General features: G+C 44.0%; 1 protein-coding gene, 2 non-coding genes and 1 pseudogene across 6 annotated transcripts in view; 2 read left to right on the top strand and 2 right to left on the bottom strand.

The window, feature by feature from the left end:
* Positions 1–1,703: 1,703 nt before the first annotated feature.
* Rpl31-ps5 (ribosomal protein L31, pseudogene 5) lies at positions 1,704–2,195 on the bottom strand (annotated as a pseudogene).
* A 2,690-nt stretch (positions 2,196–4,885) lies between these two features.
* The window catches only part of Deptor (DEP domain containing MTOR-interacting protein), a 169,321-nt gene continuing 147,938 nt past the window's right edge, over positions 4,886–26,268 (bottom strand). For 2 of the 4 annotated variants that reach the window (XM_063263556.1, XM_063263557.1), the window contains one exon: positions 4,886–5,719. In XM_063263556.1, the coding sequence (XP_063119626.1) occupies positions 5,540–5,719 (180 nt within the window). In that variant the 3' untranslated portion in view covers positions 4,886–5,539. Of the gene's footprint in view, positions 5,720–20,389; positions 25,658–26,268 lie in introns of those variants that run through there. The other 2 variants (NM_001427213.1, XM_017595234.3) reach the window with 1 other exon arrangement.
* Positions 17,152–17,213, top strand: LOC120093939 (U7 small nuclear RNA). The gene has a single exon (XR_005487650.1). It is a non-coding gene; the product is annotated as a U7 small nuclear RNA (small nuclear RNA).
* Positions 17,222–17,285, top strand: LOC120093932 (U7 small nuclear RNA). Its single transcript, XR_005487644.1, has one exon. It is a non-coding gene; the product is annotated as a U7 small nuclear RNA (small nuclear RNA).

Raw genomic sequence — 26,268 nt, 5'->3', positions numbered from 1 at the left:
AGCACATCATGTCGAGGCCCTGAATTCAATCTGTAGTACCTATGTCCCTATCCAAAGAAAAGAGGGTTGCAAAAGACTCGCAGATCTACAACAGTCATTGATATGTTTTATAAAACAAGGTATGATGTGTGGGAGGGAACGCCTTAGCGAGCCCATGCTGAGGTATCCCCCTCTCCCCCCAGGTACCAGCCATAAGACAGGTCTAGTATAAAATGAAGTTTATTTTGACCTATGATAAGAGGGGAGGGGTGAGAAGGGATGGGGCAGAGAGGGGAGACAGAGAGGGACAGACACAGAGAGGAGAAAGAATGGAAGTGGCCAGAACGGGGAGTCCGGTGCGGTGCAGAGAGGAAAGGAGAGGTGGGGGGGGAGGGAGAGAGGGAGAGGGAGAGGGAGAGGGAGAGGGAGAGGGAGAGGGAGAGGGAGAGGGAGAGGGAGAGGGAGAGAGAGAGAGAGAGAGAGAGAGAGAGAGAGAGAGAGAGAGAGAGAGAGAACTCCAAACAATCCTTTTATAGAAAGCCAGGTTCCTACCTGGCTGTTGCTAGGCAACTGTTGGGCGGAGCCTAGAAGAAAGACTAACAATCATGGTCTTACCACTTTGCCAGTGAGACCTACAGTCTTTTGTGTAACTGTTCCTAGTTCCCACACTGCCTGTGGACTTGGCTGCAGGGACTCTATTAAAAAGCCATCTCAGTGGACAGTTATGGGTTGGCTTCCCAGAACTGCCTTTCTCTTTTGCAAAATGTTCCTTGGAACTACTGGCATTCTTGATTCAGTGTGCATGTGCCTCCAACGTGGGAGAGGTATGTGCATGACCTAGAATGAGCTGGTGGTAGGAGTCTTTTGTCACAGAGATCACCTCAGTAATGTTCATGGGCGTAAGCCAGTCTACTAGAAATTCACAGGCAAGGTATTTCACACCAAAGCTAATGGACAAGCTTATGAAGAGTAAGCTAAAAGAATCTGAACTTTCTGACAGGTGTGACACGTGCATTCCCTATCTAAATAAAACATCAAGACACAAAGAAGAGAGAAGGAGGGAGAGGGAGAAAAAATATTTTTAAAGTTTGTATGTGGGAGCTGGAGAGAGATCTCAGCTCTTCAGAACACTGTTCCTTCAGAAAACCTGTCAGTTTCCAGCACTCAAATGGAAACTCACAAACATCCATAACTTCAGTTCTAGGGAATCTGGTCCCTCTACTGACCTCAGCGGTTACCAGGCATGTACATGGGACACACATGGAAGAAAAAAACTCATAAAATAAAAAACGTGCGTTTAAGTTTGTTTTAAGTTTATGTGTGTTTCAGGTGTATGTGTGTGGAATGTACACGTGTGAGTGTGGAGACAAACACACAATTCTGAATGTAGACGTCAGAGGTCAACATTAGGTTTTTCTCCTCAGTTGCTCTGCACCTTATTTTTCCAGATAGGGTTACCCACTGAACCTGGAGTTCCCTGAGTCAGCTGGCAAACTGGAAGGATCAGTTATCCCTGCCCTCCCAGCCCTGGAGTTCTAGGTACACATCATAGCCACACGCAGCTTAAGTGAGTGGTGTGGATATGACTCCAGGTCCTTATGTGTGCATGGCAAGCACTTTAAGGACAGAGTCACCACCTCACCTCTCAACCTCAGTCTTTTCCTTTTTTTTTTTTTTTTTTTTTTTTTTTGGCAGTTCTGTAACTTTATTTGACATTGAGCAGGTTAGTTCTCATCCACATTGACCGTCTGTAGATTTTTGAATGTGTAACAGGCACGTAAGTTACCAGTGTGTAGAGCTTGTTTGCTGAATCCTCATCCTCATTACGCTTTCTGGACAAACGTACTCAGATGCGGTACGGAACGTTCCTTATTCCCTTGGCCCAGACGGCTTTATTGAGCCTGGTGTCTATGCACACATGTGGAGTCCCCATCTCCTTCATGGCAAATTTCCGAATTTCTTTGAGTGCCCGAGGAGCACGCTTCTTGAAGCCCACTCCATGGATGCGCTTGTGAGTGTTGATGGTGTATTCTTGGGTCACCACCTCGTTGATGGCAGAACGGCCCTTCTTCTTTTCGCCACCCTTCTTTGCGGGAGCCATTCTGCCGGGCCCCCCTTTTACTAAGTATTATAGGTGACATTTATATTTATTGTTTTACAGTGCTGACAGTCAAATATAGGCTTCCAGGGTTATGCCTCAGTGAGTGAGCTTCAGTCCCACTGAAAGCTTTAATATTGTGTCCACACGCATACACAACATACACACACACATATACACCTTGCTTCCTAACACATGATGAACGGACCTCCCAGCCAGCATATGCAACCCCAGCTTAATCAGTAACAGGTCCCTTCTCCATTTTCAGAAATGTCCCAGGTGGGTGATATATTATTTATATTTCAATATGACTAATAAAGACAATAAACTCAGTTTTCTCAGTTTTCTTTCCTTCTTTTTTTAAAATTTTTTTTAATATTTGTTTATTTATTTTATGAGTACACTGTAGCTGTCTTCAAGCACACCAGAAGAGAGCATCAGATCCCATTACAGATGATTGTTAGCAACCATGTGGTTGCTGGGAATTGAACTCAGGACCTCTGGAAGAGTAGTCAGTGCTCTTAACCACTGAGGTAGCCCTTTGTTATTTATTTTTAAACTTTCATGCATGTGTATTATATTCAGGGTAGGAGACCAAAACAATATACAATGAAGTACATTTCCTAAGTCAGTTATATAGCAGCTAGTTTGTGTGTCTAACACTGAAGGCCAAATGAGCTCTTTTTTAACATCTCTGAGCCGAGTGTTCAAGACTGAAGGTAAGGTTGCTGATGTTCCTAGATTCGCAAGTCTGACCACTTAGAGTGATAAGGGAGTTAGTTTTGTTTTGTTTTTTTTTTTTTTTGTTTTTTTTTTTTTTTTTGGTTCTTTTTTTCGGAGCTGGGGACTGAACCCAGGGCCTTGTGCTTCCTAGGCAAGCGCTCTATCACTGAGCTAAATCCCCAACCCCAGGGAGTTAGTTTTTATGGCTCATGTTTCTGTATCACATAATAGCAACATGTAAGGGTAGAGCTAGTGCTCATGGGAGTTATTCTGAAATTTTATGATGCTTTCACTTCTTGCCTGGCTTCTATCCATCAATGTTGCTTTCTTAGTCAATGTCACATTAAAGTCAGATTCCTAAATACTCCCATGACTCATTACTCAGCTTGGCTCCCTTTTCTTCCCCTTTCCCTCAAAATTAATGTATATCAATTGTTCACAATATCGGATGCCAACCTGTGTGTGTACCAGGAGGCCAGAGGTTAACACTGGGAATTGTCCTCAGTGGCTCTCCACCTTATTTTTCGTGACAGTCTCCCAGCGAACATAGAGCTCCCTGATTTACTTAAGCTGATAGCCAGTGTGTACCAAGGCTCTGTCTGTCTCTGTTTTACACAGTACTGGGGATACAATGAGTGTCACTGTGCCCAGATCTTTTTTCCCCTGCCTTGGGTGCTGGAGATCCAAACTCGGGTCTTCACCCTTGCATGGCAAGCACATGTACTGACTAAGCCATCTCTCCAGCTACAAAATAATGGATTCTATAATAACATTTTCATATATTCATGCAATGGACTTTGATCATATTCACCCCATACCTTCTCTTGTTCTCCCTCTCCCTTCCACTAGCCTCCTACTACTTCCCAAATAGCCCCTGTCGACTTTCCTGTCGTTTTCTAATCTAGAGGTCACTTTTGAGAGCCTTTCTATGATGTTCATTTCATGGCTCTACAATCTGCTTTGTTCTCATCCTTTGGCTTCTGATTGCATGGTCTGTTTTCACAGCTCCGTGTAGCTTACCACTGCTCCTTCAGCGCCTCTGGGGCTCGGCAGCATCCTTCATCCCTAAAGTCCTCAGTTAATATTTAATTCAGCCTGCTTTGTCTCCCGTGACCTTGTGCCTTAGCACTGGCCCTGGCAGAAGACTCCTTTATGGGGTCTCTCAAATCTGATGGGAAATACGGTTCCTGCAGAAGGACACACTTGATTCATGTCTCAGCTCTGCCACGGTCACTGTGGAAACCCGGGTTCACCTCTCAGCAGGAGGATGCTCTATGACTCTCCAAAACTCCCACACAGCTCTGCTGATTTGTTTCTTGGCTGATTCTTCTGCTTCACTGGGGTTGTTGTGGTAAAATGTGGTAGATTCTATTTCCAGCATGGAATGACAAACAAAAAAGAATTTACTAAATCGTGTGTGTGTGTGTGTGTGTGTGTGTGTGTGTGTGTGTGTGTGTGTTCTTCTCTTTAATATCATTCACTGTATTTGTTAGGATAAGACAATATAAGCTACCAAACAAAAATTCCCAGCTCTCGGTGCCTTGATCCGTAAGAGTTTATCTTCTGCTTAGCAGAGCCCAGAGTCAGTAGGCCGCTCTCTTCCACTGATGATTCAGGCAAGGATCCAAACTCCACCCACTGTGTGGCTCCTCTACCCCAGAATTCTTCCCCTCGTCCAGCCTCAGATAAGCAGAGAGAGGGAGAATGAGATTTCACAGGATAATTTGGGTGTGTATGTTCGTGAGTGTGCAGACATGTTTGTTCAAGTTCATGTGTGTCCAGATGCACATGTATGCATGTCTGTGTGTGGGTCAAAGATCAACCTCTGATTTCACTCCTGAAGAACTGTATACTGAGTGTTTCAAGACAGAATTTCCCCCTGGAACCTGGACCCACTGACTGGCCAGTGGACCCATAGGATCCCTAGCATGTCTCTATGTCCCTAGCATCTGCCACCAGACTCAGCATTTTTATTTTTTATTTTTTGAGTAGGTAGGTGTTTATCCATCACATAAAGCAAAAATGGAGGGTCTTAGGAGTAGAGACAGGAAGATTGTTGCTCTCTGAAAGAATCATTAAAACATCTTTGTTTTCCTTTTTGTTGTTATTAAACTTTTATTTTCAGAAAATGACAAAGCAAAAGTTTTTACATGTTAAAAAGATATGTTGAGTTTTTTCATTGAGTAATTTACATCCCAACGGAAGCTTCCCCTCCCTCCTCTTCTCCCAGACCCTTCTTCCCCTCCCCTCATCTCATCCCTCCCTTTCTTCTCAGAGAAGTGGAGACCTCCCATGGATATCCACCCCCTTGGCACATCAAGTTGCAGTAGGAGGAGGTGAATCTTCTTCTATTGTGGCTAAACAAGGCAGCTCAGGTTTCAGAAATGGGTCCAGGGCTGGAGAGATGGCTCAGTGGTTAAGAGCACTGACTGCTCTTCCAGAGTTCAAATCCCAGCAATCACATGGTGGCTCACAACCATCTGTAATGAGATCTGATGTCCTCTTCTGGTATGTCTGAAGACAGCTACAGTGTTCTTATATATAATAAATAAACCTTTAAAATAAATGGGGGGGGTCAAAGTCAGGCAACAGAGTCAGAGACAGCCTCTGCTCCTGCTGATAGAGGTCCCATGTGAGGACCAGGTTGTACATCAGCTATATATGTGTGAGGGGCCTAGGCCAATCCTATGCATGCTCTCTGGTTGGTGGTTCAGTCTCTGTGAGCCCCTATGGCCCAGGTTAGTTGATTCTGTAGGTTATCTTGTGTTGTCCTTGACCTCTCTGGCTCATTTCATCTTTCTTCCCCTTCTTCCATGGGATTCCCTGAACTCCACCTAATGTTTGGCTGCGGGTCTCTTCATCTGTTTCCATCAACTGTTGAGTGAAGCCTCTCAGATGACAGTCATGGTAGGCTCCTGTCTGCAAACATAGCAGGATATCATTAATAGTATCAGGGATTAGTTCTTGACAATGGGATGGGTCTCAAGTTGAATTAACCATTGGTTGGCCGTTCCCTCAATTTCTGCTCCACCTTTATCTCTATACATCTTGTAAGCAGGAAAAATTGTGGGTCAAAGGTTTTGTGACTGGGTTGGTGTCTCTATCCCTGCATTGGAAGTCTTGCCTGAATGTAGGAAGTTGCCATTTTAGGTTCCATATCTCCCATTGCTAGGAGTCTCAGCTAGGGTCACCCTCATAGATTCCTGGGGGTTTCCATTGTCCTGCATTTCTAGATCAGATGATCACAGAGATTTACCTCTTATCCCCTTACACACACTGGTTCCAGTTCTCTCTTCCTCTGTTTTCTCCACACTTGTTCTCTCCCTCCTATTCTCTTCCCCACCCCCTCTTCCACGAAGTTCCATTCCTCCATCTATACTGCCTCCAGCCCCGTGTCTATTTTATTTCCCCTTCTCAATGAGATTCAAGCATCCTTCCTTGGGTCCTTGTTATTTAGCTTCTTTGGGTTTGTGGATTGTAGCATATTTATTTATCTTGCTAATACCACTTATATGTGAATACATACCATTTTTGTCTTTCTGTGTCTGGCTAATATCACTCAAGATGATCTTTTCTAGATCCATCCATTTGCCTGCAAATTTCCTGATGCCATTCTTTTTAGTAACTGAATAATATTCCATGTTGTAAATTATCACATTTTCTCTATCCATTCTTTGGTTGAAGGACACCTAGGTTGTTTCTAGTTTCTGGCTATCATGAATAAAGTTGTTATGAACATAGTTGAGCGAGTGTCTTTGTGAGATGATGGAGAATCTTTTGGATGTATGTCCAGGAGTGGTATAGCTGGGTCTTGCAGTAGAACTATTTCTAATTTTCTGAGAAATGGTCAAATTGATTTCCAAAGTGGTTGTACAAGTTTGAGCTCCCACCAGCAATGGAGGAGTGTTCCCTTGCTCCACATCCTCGCCAGCATGAGCTGTCATTTGCACACTCAGTGTTTTCCATAGGAATCGAACTCAGGTCCTCATGCTTGTGTGACAAGAACGTAACCATCTGAGCCTTCTCCTCAGCCCTCACCTGATATTTTTATAGATAGCTTTGTATATGCAATTTCTACTCATACACCATTTGCCAGAAGTGAATCTCGTTCACCTACCTCTGTTGTTGTAAAAATATAAAAATAAAAAAGTATAGTTGTCTTTTACCCCACTAGGTCCGCACCGCGGTGCCCAAGGTATCTGCTAGATATCTTGGCAGAAACACATCCCAACTCTGCGGTGGCCCAGTGTCTCTTGCCGCCACACATTTTCCTACACTCAAACCATCACATAAAAGAACACACAACAATGCTTCCTTTCCCTGGAAAGCATTTTCCACTGGTCTAAACTGCACAGTTTGACTGCATGTCCAGGTCAGGTTGATGCCCAGCATGGGGGTCCCGCCTCTCTCCACAGTCTCACCTCTGCACCGCTTTCTGCTGCCTAGGTGCTGCCCTTTGCCCTAATTCCTGCCTCAATTCCCTTATGAGTTCTCCTCCAGCCTCTGCACAGGCCATCTACAGCGAAGCTTCCTTCCGTTACACATCTGCACTCCTGGCCTCATATTTATGCTTGTCCTGTTACTCCCAGTCACCCAGATGATGGATGCTGAAGAGGCTGCCGGGAGCTGATAAGGAACCATAACAGATTTTGACTGAGAATGGGGAAGGAAAGGCTAAGAAAGGGGTAAAGTCAGTTGGTGGCCAACGACAACAAGAGGCAGAGAGGAGAAGGAAATAGTCTTGCCTTCTAATTTCCAGTCTGCATAAATTTGTTTTCAAAGGAAAAGTGCATAATTGACTGAACTTAATCTGGAGTAGAGACATGTGGATAAATGCCTCACCAAGTTCTCTCCACCATTGTGATAGGGACTCTTGATCCAGCTTTTCCACATGTCTTCTAGTAAAACTTTGAGACTCCAGTGACGCCTGGCCAAGAAATAGCACCATAGTTCTAATTCCCCAGTGGATTTGGGTGTAAACTGGTAATGTGGGCAGTGGATGTCACCTTAGGAGAACTCATGTAGGATTCATGCCACTATGGCATGACTGCATTGACTCAAGGTCAGGGAGTGAGTAGTCCACCATAATGAGCTGGGAATGTTGACACTGTCTCCACAGAAAGCCATGCTTACTTGGAATCTTGTTCTGTTTTTCATTTACTCACTACAAGGGAGCTGGATCAGTAAAACATAGAACCCTTTCCGAGAAAGAAAAGAAGAAATGTCTCACCGAAAGGCACTTATTGAAAGAGAAGCTGTGGGAGTCTGTTTTCATCTTGCAGTAAGATTCCCTGGGGCTGTCAGGGTTAGGAGCAAGAGAAGACTCCGGCAGGCAGATGAGGGACAGTCTCTGTTCATGCAAGCTGTGGCCTCTGCTCTTACAGAACCCTCCCATTGTCTGACCCCAGAAAGCTTGCTGGACAAAGCAATGTGTGCTTTGTTTCTGGACTTACTTGCTTTCATTTTAAGAAGTTTACATCATCCCGAGTCACTCATGGCAGAGCTGATGTGCACAGAGAAATTTCCAGAGAGTGAGAAGAACACTTTAGCACATGGCTGAAGCTGACTGACAATGTATACATTCTGTGACCCTGTCATAAAGTCACAACTGGCGTCAGGGAATCCTCGTAACAGCTGTATTCATTGTATTTAGCTGAGCACATTAGTGTGCCAAGACACTGAGGGTTTCTAAAAATCAAAGACTTCTTTCATAGTCTCTTTTTTCTTTCTTTTTTGTTTCCCTTCTTTTCTTTCTTGAGACAGTGTCTATGTAGCCCTAGAACTTGCCATGAAGACCAGGCTGCCCTTGAATTCACAGTGATCCATCAGCCTCTACCTCCTCAGTGCTATAATTAGAGGCCTGTGCTATCACACCTGCAACTTTTTTTCTTGATACAACTTTGCCATATTCCATAACAGCAGGAATAATAAAGTAAAGGGGTTCAGGAGGCCATCAGCACATTTTATCTAAATGAAAGCCAAGGCATTCTCCTTTGTGACTTCGATTTTATGCACAAAAAGTAAGATCAACTCAAGAACCAAGAATTTATCAGGAATTAAAAGGACAGTGGCCACTCTCCCAGCCAGCCTAAATGAAGTGTCTTCTTGCCAGATGTTGTGGGCGTCCTTTAGCTTTTCTCTTGAAGGGATGAATTCAGTTAAGAGACAGACCATTTAACCAGAAGTTTATTTAACAAGGTAGCTGTTTAATTAGTAAAGACGAGGAGTGCAAGGCAGAGTGTGGTGGCACAAAGCCTTTAGTCCCAGGTCTCTGAAGGTAGAGGCAGGTGGATTTCTGTGAGTTCGAGGCCAGCCTGGTCGACATAGTAAGTTCAGGACAGCCAAGGCCCTGCCTCAAAACCAAACAAAAATCAAAGATAAGCAGAACACTCTTAATTAAGATGGGTTGGAGTGCGCTGTGTCTAGGTGGGGAACAGCCTAGTGTACTTTACATGGTCGATTTTAAGTAGTTGTCAAGAATATTTATGAGGCGAGTGTTGGTGCATCCAGATTCTTTAGGCCCTTAGTAAAAAGAAACTCTGTAGGGAAGCCTGGCCCCTAGCTCTGCAACCCGAAACTAGAGGGAGATCCACTGTTCAGGGTCAAAACAACTAGAATTATAGCCTCACTTTAGTCAGCCCTGTCCTTTCTCTTATCCGGTCAGTTTGGTAACCTTCTTTAGTCACCTTCCTTGTCATTGTCAACCTCTCTCCTATGTTTTAACATGGGCATTAGCTGTTAACAGAACAGTTGTACCTGGTTGGGGCGGGGGGGGGGGGGCAGGGGTGTCACAAAGCAGGTAGAGATGAAGACAGGAGAAGGTTGAGTTGAAGGATCACTGAGAGAAGCATTAGGTTTCTTTGGACCACACATACAAGGTAAAAACAACACTGATGTGCATACACCCTCAGCAAATGTAGCTGCTGCTGCGGCTGCTGCTGCTTTCCATGGAAAAGGCTCTAGCAGCCTAAGGATTTGCCTCTGTTTCTATTCTGGTTCACCAACCAAACGTCTGGTTTAAACAAATCGCTTTGCCCTTTACCTCTGTATTTTTGTTATGAGGTCACTTGATTTTTCTCTGACCACCAAGGTCCCTGTTGCACCACCAGATGTCAGCCTGACCTTGCTGGTGCCTTCAGAAGGCTCTGGGGAAATTAGAGATACACATGCCTGCCTCCAGGAATGACTAAAATGGGGTCTCACAGAGGAGAAGCCAGAAGCAGCATCAGCAAAACCTCCAACGCTGAGGAGTGCTCCAAACTTGGAGAACTTTTTTATAAACACATACTTTTATTGAACAAACCTCTATCATGCGGCCACTGTGAGCTGGGATTTAATGATTTCATTGATTCATTTCCTAAACTGAAGCTCTGTAAGGAAGCTAGCAAAAAATAAACATGTTCTAAAGAGACACTTAGGTCTCTCAATGTGTCAATTAGACTATTAAAACAATGGACCCCCCCTCCCCAAGAAATGGAAAACATTCTAGGAATCTCATGCTGGGAAAAGGAAACATCTCCAGGGTAGCCAGACAGGTGAACCTGTCTCCCCCAAAGATTTCCCACAATTCTAATAGCTTGTCAGAGCACCTTACAGGCTGACACTGAAGCCCAGACAATGCTGGGTAGGCAGGGCCATGCCTCAACTGTGACTGGTTAGTGTGCCTAGCATTGGCTCTCTAATTCTAATCTCATCTCCTGAGGGAGAGCTGCACTGGATCTCTCTGCTTTCTCTTTGCTTGAAGAAATCTTTCTTTTCTGCTTCTACTATTAACTCCACTATTTCCGTTGGCTAATTGAGGAAGGTGACTGAGCAAGCTGTGACTTCTAAGTTCAAGGTTGCCCTGTGGGGGAAGGGGAGTTTCTTTCCTTTTTTTTTTTTTTTTTTTTTTTTGGTTTCCCACCCAGGACAAAGGACTGAGGTGTATATTTTACATATCAAAGCAGACCTGGCCTCCCAGTTTTCCCAGCATCCCTCAGTCCCTATCTGGCATACCCTGCCCCCAAACTCGAACTTTTCAGCCCAGGTGCTGGGCTGCCCTTTTCCTAGAAAATCCGGACATTTTTTTGCTCTCTCCCCCTCCCCCTCTCCCTCCCCTCTCCCCCTCCCCTCCCCCTCCCCCTCTCCCTCTCACTCCCTCTTTTGCTCTCACTCCCTCTTTTGCTCTCACTCTCTCTTGCTCTCACTCTCTCTGTATCTTCTCTTTCTCTTTCCCCTCTCCTCTTCCCTACTCATGGCAACTTCCCTGGCCTCCTCCTTCGGGGGCAGTGAACCTACCTGCCCGAGATCAGCTTCCTAGTAAACCTGCATTTAATATCACCTAATCTGGCTTGAATTGGCTCTTTTCACTGCCGGGGTAATAATTTATCACCACCCATAATGATAAGCACTTAATAGCATCGCTGCCACAAAGTATCCAGGTAGCAAGAGGATCAGGTTTTCTGTAGGATCAGGTGAAATGTATCCATGGAAAGTAAGAAAGTTAGCTGCTCCCAGAACAGTAACTACAAAGCAAACTGACCAACGTTACTATACTTCTTGTTTTGAGGATTCCACTCTATGAAGCATAGAACAAGACTATAAGAGGATTCCCCCGATTAGAAGAACAGACCCCAGCAACTCACTTCACAGGAGAGGACATTGGTGGCGTGGTCCCTAACTGCAAAGGCACAGAACGCAGGAGTGTTGGGATGGAACTAAATAGTGGCATCCTGTCTAGCATGGGTGAAACCCTATGTTCAATCAGCAGGAGGGCATGATAGTTGAGGAGGAGGAGCCTGGAGCAGAAACAGGAGCACTAAATCAGCAGCTTTGACAAGTAGGTGAGTAGTGAAACATCTCTATAACCCCAACAGACAGGATGCTGAGGCAGGAGAGATTTGAGTTTATAAACAGTGCAGGATACACAGTAAGACCCTGTCTCTAAAACCTAAGTTAAAACGTGGCTTGTTCTCCACAAACAAGCCTTATTCTAGATTTTTCTTCCCCATTAAGTGCATGTCATGACCTTGTGCTCTTGGCCCTTGCCCATAAACTGAGAATTTTATGAGTACCTATCATGGAATTCTTATAAATCTTCCATAGAGGACATTTAGCAAAGCAGCTGGCATATATTTAGAGTGTGATAAATAGTATATATTATTTTATGTGCACGTGTGTGCTTGAGGCCTTGTGCAAACTGAACAAGTTTTCTACCACTGAAGTATATCCACTGCCCCAATATTTCCTATTACTGCTCAGTCCTTCTCTTTCTTTTCTCTTTATTGACAGAGTCTGGCTATGTATCCCAGACTGCTCTCAAATTCCTGATCCTCCTACCTCAGCTTCCTGATAGCTAGGTGGATATCACTACGCTTGGTGTCTATAGGCTGATAGGTTATTTCTCCATGGGTGAAATGAGCCAATTCAAACCAGATTAAATTATAAAGATTTATTTATTTATTACATATAAGTACACTGTAGCTGTCTTCATGCACACCAGAAGAGGGCATCAGGTCCCATTACAGATGGTTGTGAGCCACCATGTGGATGCTGGGATTTGAACTCAGGACCTCTGGAAGAGCAATCAGTGCGCTAAAGCACTGAGCCATCTCTCCAGCCCCTTGATTAAATTATATATAGGCAGGTTTATTGAAAATCTGCTCTACGGACCAAAGACCAAGGCCAGGGAAGCTACCATGGGAAAGAGAAGTGGGGAGGAGTAAGAGAAAGAAAGGGCACAAGAGAGGCAGGAAAGAGGAAGAGGGAAGGAGGGAGAGGGAGAGGGAAAGGGATGGGGGAGGGGAGGAGGAGAGAGAGGGAGGGGGAGAGAGAGGGAGAGAGAGAGAGAGAGAGAGAGAGAGAGAGAGAGAGAGAGAGAGAGAACGAACAACATGTCTGGATTATAGAGGGAAGAACCTCTATGGGAAGGGCAGGGATGGAAAGCTGGGGGCTGGGTAGGCCTGGTAGAGGGACTGAGGGAGGATGCTGGGAGAACCTGGGGGCCAGGTCTGCTTTAATGTGTAAAATACACACCTAGGTCTCTTGTCCTAGGGTGAGGGTGGCGGTCAGAAACCAAACCTTGGCTGTTTCTAAGGATGTTTCTCAGTTCTCAAAATGACTACCCGAACCAGCAAATAGAGAAGTTGTCTTAGAAAAAAATGTTAAATGGTCTATTAAAGTTTGCTGTTTCCTTCTCTTGTGGACTGAGCCAGGAGAGTGTGCCTGACAGGAAACAGGCAAAAAAGCCATTGAGTGAATAGGAAAAAGGGAATGGACCATTCTGTACTTGTGATGAGAAAGAAAAAAAAAAAAAAAACAACAAAAAAAAACCCCAAACAACTAAACCTTAATGAAGTAGGATTAGCCCCTGCGTTCTAGAACCTTCTTCCATGCCAAGGATGGAAAACGCTATAGTATTCATAAGGACGCAGTTCATCTGGTGGTGAAAAAGAAATCTTCAAAAACAAGGGTTCCTTGTGTTCCTCCACTCACGGACAGGCTTCCTCAGCCTCCCATGCTCCGCAGAACTAGCTGTGTTTGTTTTCGTCGGTCTCTGCTGTTACATACCGGCTCTGGGACTTTTCCTGCTTAATATTTAACTTGTCCTGATGTTCCTGTGCCACACAGTTCATGGACTAGCAGAGTTGAACTTAAGGTCTCCGTGTTTGCTTCCTTAGCTTGCACCATCGGAGAAACACAGATTTTATATAATCTGGCCTTGTTCTGTTTCTGCCACCCCTACCTAAACAAGATCAATATAAAAGTTACAGCAAATCAGGCAGAGCCCAGGCCGTCCGATGCTCCGCCCAGTCAGACCGGACCGCAAGGTGCCACTCTCCAAATTCATTAAGCCCTTGTTAGGAATCTTTGTGGACGCAAGTACAGCAGACTTCCAGAAATGGGTTTAATATTTAACCCCAAGGGAGCAAAGAACAATGAACATGAAATAAAGCCTCACGAAGCAAAGAGAGAGTCACACAGAATGAAAAGCATGGGAAAAGTTGTTAAGTTCTGGGAGGAAGGAGAGGAGAATGTAAGATCTTGACAGAGCGCCTCCTTATTTTGCTGGGCGTTTTGACAGATGTTCCCGGCAAGCAGCAGCCTGCGCTTCCACTTTCTGACCACAGAAAGCATGTGTGAACAGAAGCGCTGGGAGGTGGTGTGGCTTACGTCATCCCGGCACGAATCTCCAACACCTAGAGGCCGCCCCCGGACGAATGATGTCTTAACTGAGATGTGTTCAGGACAAGCCACTTCTCTGTAATCAAGACTCCAACATATCCCGGGAGCGTAGCAGTGGGATATAACATACTGCAACTGTACACATGTTAATCACTCTATTGCTTTCCTAACCGGCTGTAAAAACTCTTTGGAGTCTGATAGAGCAGGAACTAGATCCTGCTATCTAGTCTTGTGGAATGACTTCACACGGAATTTGAAAGTACTTCCTTATTTAGTGTGTGTACATAATGTGTATGTGTGGGTGCACATATGTCACAGTGCAGGTGTGTATACGGAGGTCAGAGGACAATTTGTGGTAGCCTGGTTCTACGACGTGGGTTTTTATAGGGGATTAAATTCAATTGCCAGGGTTGGTAGTAATACGTTATTTCTCTACTTCAGAGAAGTGAGTCAATTAAAATATATATAAACGAAAGTTTATTGGGAAGCTGCTCTCCAGTGGTTGAGTTCACTGACCCCAAGGGAAGAGGCCAGGGTGGTCACCATGGGAACGAACACAGAGGGGAGGGGGAAGAGAAAGACAGAAAGCAGGCACAAAGAGAGAAGGAAAAAGGGAAGAGAAGAGTAGAAGAAAGGAGGGGTGGGAAGACCAAAATGTTTGAATGACACAGGGAAGAATCTCTGGGGGAAGGGCAGTCCAGCTCCTGGGTTGGAAAATTCAGGAATGGGGGAGAGATATGTCAGATAGGGACTGAGGGATGCTGGGAGAACCTGAAGGCCTGGTCTGCTTTGGTATGTGAAAATATGCACCTCAGTCCCTTGTCCCTGCTTCTGAAAGTAGCAAGTAGCAAGACTCTTTACCTGCTGAGCAATCTCACCAGCCCTGCATTTTAAGTTCTGAAGGTTATTTCTTGTTAGTTATTTCTACATAATTTAAATTGTTGGCTGATTAAAATTTTAATTTAGGCAGATGTGGTTGGTGGTGGCCTGGCTGTAATCCCAGTATGTGGCTCACAGACGCAGAAGGAGGGTCAGGAGTTCAAAGTCATCTTCAGCCTTCTATAAGCTTTGAGGCTAGCCTGGGACACATTAAGAACCTGTTTATAGCTCTTGCTCTCTTGCACTCTTACTCTCTTACTCTCTTCCCCCTTTGTCCCTTCTCTCCCCCTCTGCCTCCCCCCTTCTCTCCACACGCTCATGGCTGGCCTCTAGTTTTCTACTTCTCTACTCTCTGCCTTTCTCTGCCCCTACCACCCTCTTAACCCTGAATAAACCCCTCCCCAGGCCTTGAATAAACTATTCTATACGACAAAAACAAACAAACAAACAGACAAACAGGGGCTGGAGAGGTGACTCAGCTTTTTAGAGCACTGGCTGCTCTTACAGAGAACACAGGTTCATTTTCCAGAATTCATAGGGTGGTTCAGAACCATCTATAACTCTAATCCCAGGGAGATCTAGCACCTTCTCTCTGGGCACCATGCATGCATGCAGACATACTTGCAAACAGAACATTTATACCCATAAAAGATCTGAAATAAATGAAAATAATTATAAAAATCTTATAGCTAAAAATATGTAGGTGTATTTTTTTCTTTCTTTTCTTTTTTCTTTTTTTTTTTTTTTTTTTTTTTTTTTTGAGCTTGGGACCAAACCCAGGGCCTTGCGCTTGCTAGGCAAATGCTTTACCACTGAGCTAAATCCCCAACCCTAGGTGTATCTTTTTATCTATTTTATTTGCTTTCTTATATCTACCTCCCTCCCTTCCAACCCTTATTCCTTCTACACTCCAGCACCAGGTAGGAGAGAAAGGTTAGTGTGGAAGTGGGGTGTAGGTCTCTTTAAGCTACTTCCTACTGTATAGGAGCATTGAGTTCCTTGGGAGAAAGTCCAATCTTTGTCTAGTCAGAACATGTCCAATTTCTTCTTGTCTTTTTTTCTCTAGACCACCAACAGCAGCAGGAGCAGGAACCAGCAGGAGAAAACAGCCACCTCATATCCCCCTTCTTCAAAGCTCCAACTCAGAGCTGTGGCAATGGCTCACTCCAGAGTCCTCAGAATTATACCATCTGCCGCTGGCAGAATCATGCCCCAGCCAGAGCCCACATGAGAGAAATCGTTTGCTGCAGTGGACAATCAGAAGCAGCCCTATATTCCACACCCAGTGTTAAAACAAAAAACATGTTCACATAAGATAACAAAATTCTCACTTCAGAAATAAGTATACCAAAAATACCAAGATTATTTGCCATGTCCTGCATAGACATGTGGAAGGGACAATATGGAACAGAGCTATCAGGACATGGGCCTCCACATGTGTTGATGGTTGCTAGGCCTAAGGCTTGTTTATATAATAATGTATGTATTTCACTTTGTGTTCCTCCTTTGGAAAATATTCTCACTGCTAAGATTAATAATTCCATGATAATTAAAAACAGCAGGAATCCAGGAAGTGAGGGTGTATCTAATGTTCCTCAGACACGGTAAACACTGTGACCTTTAAGACAGTCCTTAAGACTGTGGGGAAGAACTCTGAAAACGAGAGTTCAGGAATGTATAAAATATAACTGTACAAAATAGAAGAATGCAATAGGAATTGTATATAGGACTTCATGAACCTAAAAGAACAAAGGCAGCTGCACTAATGCACTAACTTGTCAGAGAGATACAAAGGCAGGCAAAATTTCTGAGTTTAAGGTCAGCCTGGGAAAGAACGAATTTATGTCCAGGCCTGGTGTGAATGGTGAACTCAGGATGGGATCCCACCCAGCTAAACTTATTGTTTTTTTTTAAAGATTTATTTATTCATTTATTATATATAAGTACACTGTAGCTGTCTTCAGATACACCAGAAGAGGAAATCGGGTCTGTTTACAGATGGTTGTGAGCCACCATGTGGTTGCTGGGAATTGAACTCAGGACCTCTGGAAGAGCAGTCGTGTGCTCTTAACCGCTGAGCCATCTCTCCAGCCCCTAAACTTATTGTTTGTATTTACAAAGGCAGGCAGAGCTCTGAATTAATATACTATGTTAAAAAAAATGTACTTGCTTTCTCTTTCTAAGAATCAAGAGGCTAAGGTCATAAAATGCTGATTTGTGGGATAATAAAAAGAGAACCTGGGTAAATGACTGAATTGATATGTAAATAAGAGACTAGGTAAGATAGAGCTACCCAGAGAGAACTGTAGGAGAGCAAACGCTCTTTAAGATTTTTTCTAGCAGAATTTCTGACTTTGGATGGAAAACCCAAGAGCTATCCAGTTATTACTGTCCTTTTAGAAATTTTTCTAGCAGGATTTCTGACTTTGGTCAGAAAACCCAAGAACTATCTCAAGGAGAGAGAGAGAGAGAGAGAGAGAGAGAGAGAGAGAGAGAGAGAGAGAGAGAGAGAGAGAGAGAGAGAGAGAGCTGTTTTAAGCAGAGAAGTCCTGTGAGTGTTGACTATTAAGACACTTAAATAAAACTCCCTCTTGGTAAGCCCACATGATGCACTCTAGAGTACATATTGCTGACTTTCTATTATATGTCTCTCCTCTTAAAGATTACGCTTATCTGTACTACAACCTTCTCTCTCTCTCTCTCTCTCTCTCTCTCTCTCTCTCTCTCTCCACACACACACACATATACACACAGGTCAGAGGTGAAGCTTAGGTGTTGTTCGTCAGGATCCGACCAAGTGATTGGTTATTTGAGAAGGTCTCTCACTTGGCTGGGAACTAGCCATATAAACCAGTTGGCTGGCCAGGGAGCCCCGGGGACCTGCCTGCCTCACTTTCACAGTAATAAGATTATAGAGATGTACCACTGTGCCCAGCTTTTTACATTTGTTCCCATGTTCAAGTTCAAGTTCTGACCTTTATATGACAAAGAACTTTAGCAAGTGAGAGCACCCCTCAACCCAAAGCCTTTTCTGTGTCCTAAAAATCCCAGCTGCAAACGAAGTTGAGGCCTCTGAAAGACATAAGGCAAACAATTCACAAACAATGCCTAGGCAGCAGCTTAAGTCTACAGCCCAGTTCCCAGGACATTTGGAAGGCCTCTTGACAGGAGAATAGATAATTTGTGACCAGGAAATGTATAAATGTGTGGGGGAAAAAACTGGGTACAAAAATCTGGGAGGAAATAAGGCAATGCCAGATAAAAATCTAGTAAACCCCAGAAAAATTACAAACTCAATGACCTTATTATAAAGATCTTTTAAAAAAAAATCATTAAGAACAAAAGAAGCTGAAGAATGGCAAATGCCACATCGCCATTGTGTGTTTTGTGGCAGAGGGGAGAGGGGGAAATAAAGTTAAATGTGAACTAGTAGAGTAACACAACAAAATAAATCAAAAAAGAAAAATGATAGTGTGTACTACTGTCAGCTTTCTAGAGTTGGCCAGTGCATTATAGCATTTCCCCCCTTTTTTTCTGTTTTTATTTTTCTCTCTTGACCAACTCACTGGTAACTCATGCTGGCCTCTAAGTCATGGCAATCTTCCTAATCAACCTCAGCTTCCTGGAATACAGGCATGAGCCATGTCTGGCCCCATGATTTCGTTATTCCATCAGTGGAGAAAAGACTTCTAGGAGACAGATCTATAGGTGATCCCTGAAGGACTCAACAGTGGATGCAGACTGATGCCTTCAATGTTCCTAGGACCCACATTCAGTGCCTAGTACTCAAGTCCTCAGTAAGATTTTTTTTTTTAAGATTTATTTATTTATTTATTTATTTATTTATTTATTTATTTATTTATTTATTTGTATGAATACACTGTGGCTGTCTTCAGACACACCAGAAGAGGGCATCAGATCTCATTACAGATGGTTGTGAGCCACCATGTGGTTGCTGGGATTTGAACTCAGGACCTCTGGAAGAGCAGTCGGTGCTCTTAACCGCTGAGCCATCTCTCCAGCCCCTCAGTAAGATTTTCTGAATGAATGAGTGAATGAAGCAGATTAATGACAGAAAAATCTAATGTCTTTTGGTTGATACTTCAATATACATCTGAAAAGATACTCTCTCTTACTGATTGGAAAAAAAATCCTAAGAAATTAGAAGCACAACCTTCCCAAAAATGACCTTTGTGATCTGAAGTTCCTTGAGAAAGATCTCTCCAGTTTCTAATCTTCCATCCTTTATTCTTTTAACTTTTAGTTAAAACTTGTGGAGGCTGGAGAAATGGCTCAGTGGTTAAGAGCACTGGCTGCTCTTCCAGAGGTCCTGAGTTCAATTCCCAGCAACCACATTGTGGCTCACAACCATCTGTAATGAGACCTGATGCCCTCTTCTGGTGTGTCTGAAGGCAGCTACAGTGTACTTATATATAATAAATAAATACGTCTTTAAAAAATTGTGGCTGTGATTAGATTGAATCTGAGACTCTTAGCATACAATTCCCTGCTGTAACTGCCTGCCTGGTGTTCACATTAAAGTACTAAAGCACTTTGTGAGCCTGAGTATACATGCACACGTGCATGCGAGACACACACACACACACACACACACACACACACACACACACACACACACTGTGTATATGTATGCCACACTGCTGTAGGCACCTGCAGAGGCCAGAAGAGGACTTGGGATGCTGTAGTGGCACTATTAGGAGATGTGGCCTTATTGGAGTGGGTGTGTCACTGTGGGTGTGGCCTTTATTATCCCATTCCTAGCTGCCTGTGAGTGAGTATTCTCTCCAAGTGCCTTTCAAGTGAAGATTAGAAAGGCTCAGCTCCTCCTGCACTGTGCCTGCCTGGATGCTGCCATGTTTCTGCCTGGATGATAATGGACTGAACCTTTGAACCTGTAAGCCAGCCCCAATTAAATGTTGTCCTTATGAGAGCTTCCTTGGTCATGGCATCTGTTCACAGCAGTAAAACCCTAACCAAGACAGATTCCTAAGAACTATAGTCACAGGTGCTTGTGAGACGGCCAGTGTGGTTGTTGGGAACTGAATTAGGTTTCTCTGTAAGGGCAGCAAGTACTTGTAACCACTGAACCATCCCTCCAGCCTCCCCACCCCTCGTTTTGTGACAATAAAAAGGCCATGTAACCCCTTGTAACCACTGTGAAACACGTCACTTGGGTCAACTTGAATCCATGTCCTGGATAATATTACTCATGACTCAGATCAACATAAATTCTATTTGCTTTGGAAAACAGAGCTGTGCTTTGTGGCGCCCCCTGCAGGAGGAGACAGGGATTTGACACCAAATAATTACGGAGAAAACTCTGTAAATGCAGTTTTCCAGGCAGAAGACCTTCGGAAACCACGGACCACTTGGCATACTCATGAGGAGACGTTTGGTTACTCTTGTAAGTAAGACGGAACCCTATGTGTTTTCTCTGCTGAGTCAGTAGATCACCTTGAAGTTGCCCTTTCTTTGGATAAAAAAGTGGCCAATTTGTTTTAAAAGACAGAAAAAGCCGGAACTTAGTAACTTTAAAAAATGTAACATTTATTTCATGCTCTTGTATTTTCATACAATCATCCTAAGTCTTATGGTACAGCTTTATTAAAGATAGCAAATCACTCTCACCAAATTTCAAAATAAAGCTATATATTAAGTACGTTTAAGCTTGTTTAACAGTACATATGCGATTTTTGATGGCGAACTTCATTTTGGCATACGGCTCATTTGTCCTTTTGGTACTGCAGTGAAGAAATATACATCTCACCTGCAGTTCAGGTGACAGGAAATCATGATTAACGTCAATCATCAATTTCAGCCAGTCAGAAACACCGCAGTGCTCTGGAGTTATTCTGATCATTTCTAGTCAAAGTAAAACAGAATTCTTAGCAGCCAGAGCCAGTACCAAGGGTTTAAAATAGGCCCTGAAAGTTGACGATCTCCACAATATGTTTGATAGGAAAGAAGATTTGGAAACTCAAGAATCCAATTTGAATAGAAAGCAGCGATGTTCTTGATCTTGGTGTCTGTCCTTCCAAAGCAGAGACACCTGTCACGTGATAGTGTGAAGTCAGCCACACCTCATCTATGCAAAGATGGCTCATCTTCCTCACTCTACCTTCTCAACTAGTCTCCCTAATTCTTATGTCTTTTGGGTATCACATGTAGCCCAGGCTAGCCTTAGATGGGGTGATCCTTCTGCCTCTGCAGTGCTGGGATTAGAAGTGTGAGATTTTAGACCTAACAAATTAGTTTTTAGACAGGGTCTCTGTGTGTGGACTCAAATTCCATTTTCCAGCATGCATCTTCGTGCTGTGGGCCATCCCACCCATTCGTAATTAAACTTCAGAAGGCAGAAACAGCCAAAGAGATAATGCAGTTTTCATTTTAATAAAAGAGGTCCTTCTAATTTACATACTGTGCTAACAAAGAAACAAAAAAGACTGTCTTTCTATCATCAAAACATAAACACCACAAACAAACATCTAAAAAAAAAAGTCTAGAATTTCTTGTCTAGTTTTGTTTTTGAGACAAAGTCTCTGTAGCCTAGGCTAGCCTCTGCTTCCTGAATGCTGGGATCATAGGTGTGAGCGATCACGCCTGGTTTTGAAAATATATTTTCTGCGGCTGTGATGGCCGAGTGGTTAAGGCGTTGGACTCGAAAATATATTTTCTAAGGGAACAAGAAGGAATGTGTCCAAGGTGTGCAGGTAAATGTTATCTCAGGCAGTGAATAAGTAATCATTGTTTCCTCCCTGAAGATCACAGACATACAAATCCACATAAAGACCAAACTCCATTTAACCAGGCATGGTAGCTTGGTCCTCTCATTCAAGTCCTCAGGAGGCTGAAGCAGGAAGATTTCTGTGAATTTAAGACTAGCCTGTGCCATACTGTAAGTTCCTGGACAACATGGAACACATACAGAATAAGACCGTGGTATTTAAAACAAATGACAATAGCAGATGATTCTCCCTTCTCTTCAGAGATACCTGGTGTCACTTTTGTTTTGAGTACATCTTGCCATAGGCCCGTTTCTGCTGCATGACTCTGTGCTGCAGAAGAATCTACTGCAACAGGGATGCAAGGCAGGAGACTCAGAAGGGATTCAGCCAAGCCTCACAAGTCTGGGAATAGCCCAAGATTGTTTTATGCCTCATTCATTAATCAAATGAAATGATTAAACTGTGTTCTACCCGGCCCACGCCCCACTGACATTTTAGGACCCATGGGCTCTGAGGGTTTCATTATAAACCAGCCTGCAGGTCCACCTCACTCTCATCTAGTGGCTGGGTAAGAATCTGATTCGAGAGTCTACAGCCTTCAATAACTGCATTCAACTAATAATGGCTCCTTCTCTGAATTTATTTTTAGAGACTTCAAATTGGTCACAAATTCTATGCAAGTCTTCTCATAAAAGGTGGTGTTTATTTCTCCCTTCCTGGATTCTGGGCTCGTTTTATTTATTAACGTATTTTTAAAGTATTTATTCACTTTAATTGTATGCATATGGATAGTTTGCATGTACCTATGTTTGGGCACCATGTGTGCCCAAGGAGGTCAGCAGAGGGTGTCAGATCCTGTGTCATTAGAGCCATAGCTAGGCGTGAGCTGTTACGTAGTTCTAAGAAGCAAGCTTGGGTCCCGTGGAAGAACAAGCCAAGCTCTTCATCACTGTGTTCTCTCTCCAGCTCAGTGCTAGTTTTTTAATTGGAAGTCAAAGTGTCCGGTCTCTGAGCCACAGGAATTCCTTGAGGCAGGAGTATTAGTTTGAGCACAGCCCATGCTACATTTTTTTCTTTTTTCTTTTCTTTTTGTGCTTTTGAGATAGGGTTTCTCTGTGTAGCCCTGGATGTCCTGGAACTCACTCTGTAGACCAGTCTGGCCTCAAACTCATAGAGATCTACCTGTGCTTGACTCTGCCTCCAGAGTGCTGCGATTAAAGGCATGCACTATGACCAACACCCTGTCTTATAAAAAGTTTCCCCCTCCAGCACTTGGACTTTAAACTGGGAATGAGAAGAACCAAATAAGAAAACAGCTGAACTGTTCGTCCCTCCCTCCCTGACAGAGAGGGGCTCCTGTGGTGTTGAGTTTGGCCACAGGGAAATGATAGGATTCAGGGTTCAAGGCAAAGGGCATTTGGAGGTGAGCAGCAAGAAGGATATCATGCCCCATGGGCATTCTTGCTTTCTTGTCAGCCAAGGAATACCAAAGACAGAAAACAACCGAGACTCATCTTCTAAGGTGTTATCATACCGAGTATGGGTCTGTGTGCCTGTGATCCCACATAGCAAGTGCAGGATCAAGAGCTTGACCCTGTCTCAAAACAAATCAACAAACAAAACAGACAGAAATTAAAGCCATGTGGCAAGGCCTCCTGCTTAGTACCTGGGGTGTTTTGAGCATGTGATGAACCAACTGATTTATGATTGGTTGATCATTTATAAAATGGATGATGATGGTCCTGACCTCTCCAGCCAATAAAACAAGAGCAACAACAAAATAACCATAAGGTTTTAGCATAGCCTGGAGCAAAGACTGAACATAAGGTCTCTGAAAAGGAAGTCTGGGCAGATAGGCAAGGGGTTTGAGCACTGGAGAAATGGGCTGTATAGTACGTGGTAGTTCCAGCATGTGCTTCAACCTGAAGAACATTGCATTTGCTCAGACCTAGTCTCCCTACCTGAAACATGAAGGTAACAATGTCTAACTTAAAGGGGCAAGTGGAGGAGTGAGGGAGAACATCCTCAATAAATGCTACAGCACAGAGCCTCACTCACAGGATAAACAGACGTGGAGAGAATCTCTCTCAAATAACAACTGACAACATCAATGTCGGCTGTCCCATGGCACTTCAAAATCCTACACTTTTCTTACTAAAGTTAGAAAAGTTGGATTAATATACTAATAAAATCCATTCCACTAACACCAATACCGGATGACTGCATCTCATTAAGAAATCACCCAGGCATAATACTATTATTTTGTTAATGCCTAATAAGAAAGTAGATTCTCTGTTCAAAATGCATTAGGTAAAATGGCTCTTGTTTGGCACTTTGAGGAATATCCTCTACATACCAATACCCCAAATGCACTCCCTTGACCATTTTTGTTGTTTGTATGTTTGTTTTGACACAGGGCCTCCTGTCTCAGGTCTTTTTTGAACACATGATCTTTCTGCCTCCACTTCCATGGTGGGATTACAGAAACACACTCCCATATCTGGTTCAAAGGAAGTCTCTTCTAGATCAAAGAAACATGCATAAGTTAAGACGAAGCAATCTAAACCAAGGTGGAGCTTTGCAGTGCCAAGCAGGTCCCTAAAGGAGCAGCACAGCCCGTGACGCGAGAAGGCTTGTAAAACTCCAGGCTAAGACGGCATTTGGAGTTTCAAGTTTTGTCACACTGAGGCCAAGTCCCTTAAAGTGCAGTCTTGCCAGAGGCTTGACTTTGAGTCTTACACGGTATGGACAGAACTCTTTGCTTCCACAACCGGTATGTTCTAAATGAACACCAGAAAGCAGCTGGAGCTGACTCATAAGGCAAAACCACTCAGGCCCAGGGAAAGCAAAGAGAGGCAGGCGGTTGCTGGTGGCATCCCCTGTCTATTCCTGCCACCCACGGCACAGTGGTCTCTTTTATCTTTCACCTCATGCCACAACTGAAACAGGTTGAGCTGAAAGCGGCTGATAAAGGCAGACACGACACAACACAACAACAAAAATCCAAAGCTTAAAAGAGAGAGGAAGAAAGCTACTTTGTGATGATGATGGCTTCTAAGCTGTTGAATGCGGAAGGACCTTCTTGGAAATTGGTGTCAGCTGGTCACATTTCTGGGGATGCGGCTTTCATTTTAAGCTAGGTGAAATCTAGATCTACCTAACAGACTCAGGCTAATTTTGGTAAAACCTATTTTTTTTTAATTAATGTGGGGTGTCACTGTGTTGCCCAGGGTGACATCACCACCAGCGCTCAAGTGATCACCTTCCTGCCTCAGTATCTTAAGTAGCCCAGATAGCAGATGATCGTTCCTTATTCTTGCCACACAAACACAGTAGACATGATGCAAACCCTGTAGTAACTATTCTATGAACTCCTAAAACTGGCATTTTTCCATGTTGCTAAGTTGGTTTTACAACAACTTCCTGCAAACATGAGAGGCAATGACTGAGAACTAGAAACTAGGGCTCTAATAAGGCAATTCCACCCCATTGTCCTCTACTGTCCTACACTGCTGTCTACACTGGCCTGTGTGTGCACGTGTGCGTCTGTGTGGTGTATATGTGTGTGGTGTGGTGTGGTGTGTGTGCACGTGTGCATACATGTGTGCATGTGATGTGTATGCGCTTGTGTGGAAAAATCCCTTGTGTGGTTTTGAGACAGGCATTCACAGTTAGCTGATGCTGGCCTTGAACTTGCAGCACTTCTGCCTTGCCCTCCTGAATGCTGGGATTATAGACTTGAGCCACCTTGCCTTGCTGTGTTTTGGTTTTTAAAGACATGTTACCCGGTTCTTCCGCATTCAAACAGCGTATGAAAGTCAAGGTGCGTACAGTCAGAGAAAAAGATCTGTAATATCCCAATTATCCATTTGCCTGACAGTCTTGCCCCGCCACTGTTGTGTTGTTCTGGGACAGGGTACAAGCGGGGATGTCTTCTTGCTCAGCATTCTAACTCCTCCATGACTTCCATGACAATTGTCCTCGGGCCTGTCAGAATCAGGTTGCTCACGGTGCGGTAGTCTACATTCAGCACGTTGAGGCCATTCACCGAGACGACAAACTGACAGACCTGAAGGAATGATGGAAAGAAAGGCTGTCAGCTTGGGTTGATGGATACCTCTCGGTTGATAAACTGCCTGTCTGGCATCCCCACAATCCCAGAGCTGAGGGGAGGGGGCAGTAGGCACAGAGGTGGTAATTCTATGCTACATAAAAAGTTCAAGGGAAACCTGGGATAAATGAGATCCTGTCTCATACAGGTGCACACAGTCACAGACACACACACACACACACACACACACACACACACACACACACACACACGGGGTGGGGGGACAGACAGACAGACCCAGAGTAACAGATAGCTAGAGACAGAGCGAGAGAACATAGAAGGAGGAGGAGGCTCAGGTTTTAAAGGGGCTGCCATTCCAGCATGAGGACCAGAGTTTGGATCCCTGGGAACTCATGTGTGGTGGTTTGGATAAGAATGTCCCCACAGGTTCCTAGAGTTGAATGCTTAGTCACCAGGGAGTGGCACTATTTAGGAGGATTAGAAGAAGTCAGAGGTGTGGCCTAGTTAGAGGAAGTGTATCACTTGGATTGGGGGATGGGGATGGGGAGGTGAAAGGGTGGGTTGGGGTGGTCCTGACATCTCCCTCTCCCCCTCTCCCATCCCTCTCC

The sequence above is a fragment of the Rattus norvegicus genome, chromosome 7, assembly GCF_036323735.1.
Source record: "Rattus norvegicus strain BN/NHsdMcwi chromosome 7, GRCr8, whole genome shotgun sequence".
NCBI classification, from domain to species: domain Eukaryota; kingdom Metazoa; phylum Chordata; class Mammalia; order Rodentia; family Muridae; genus Rattus; species Rattus norvegicus.
The sequence above is the reverse complement of the archived record's forward strand: the minus strand, read 5'-3'. Positions and strand labels throughout refer to the sequence as shown.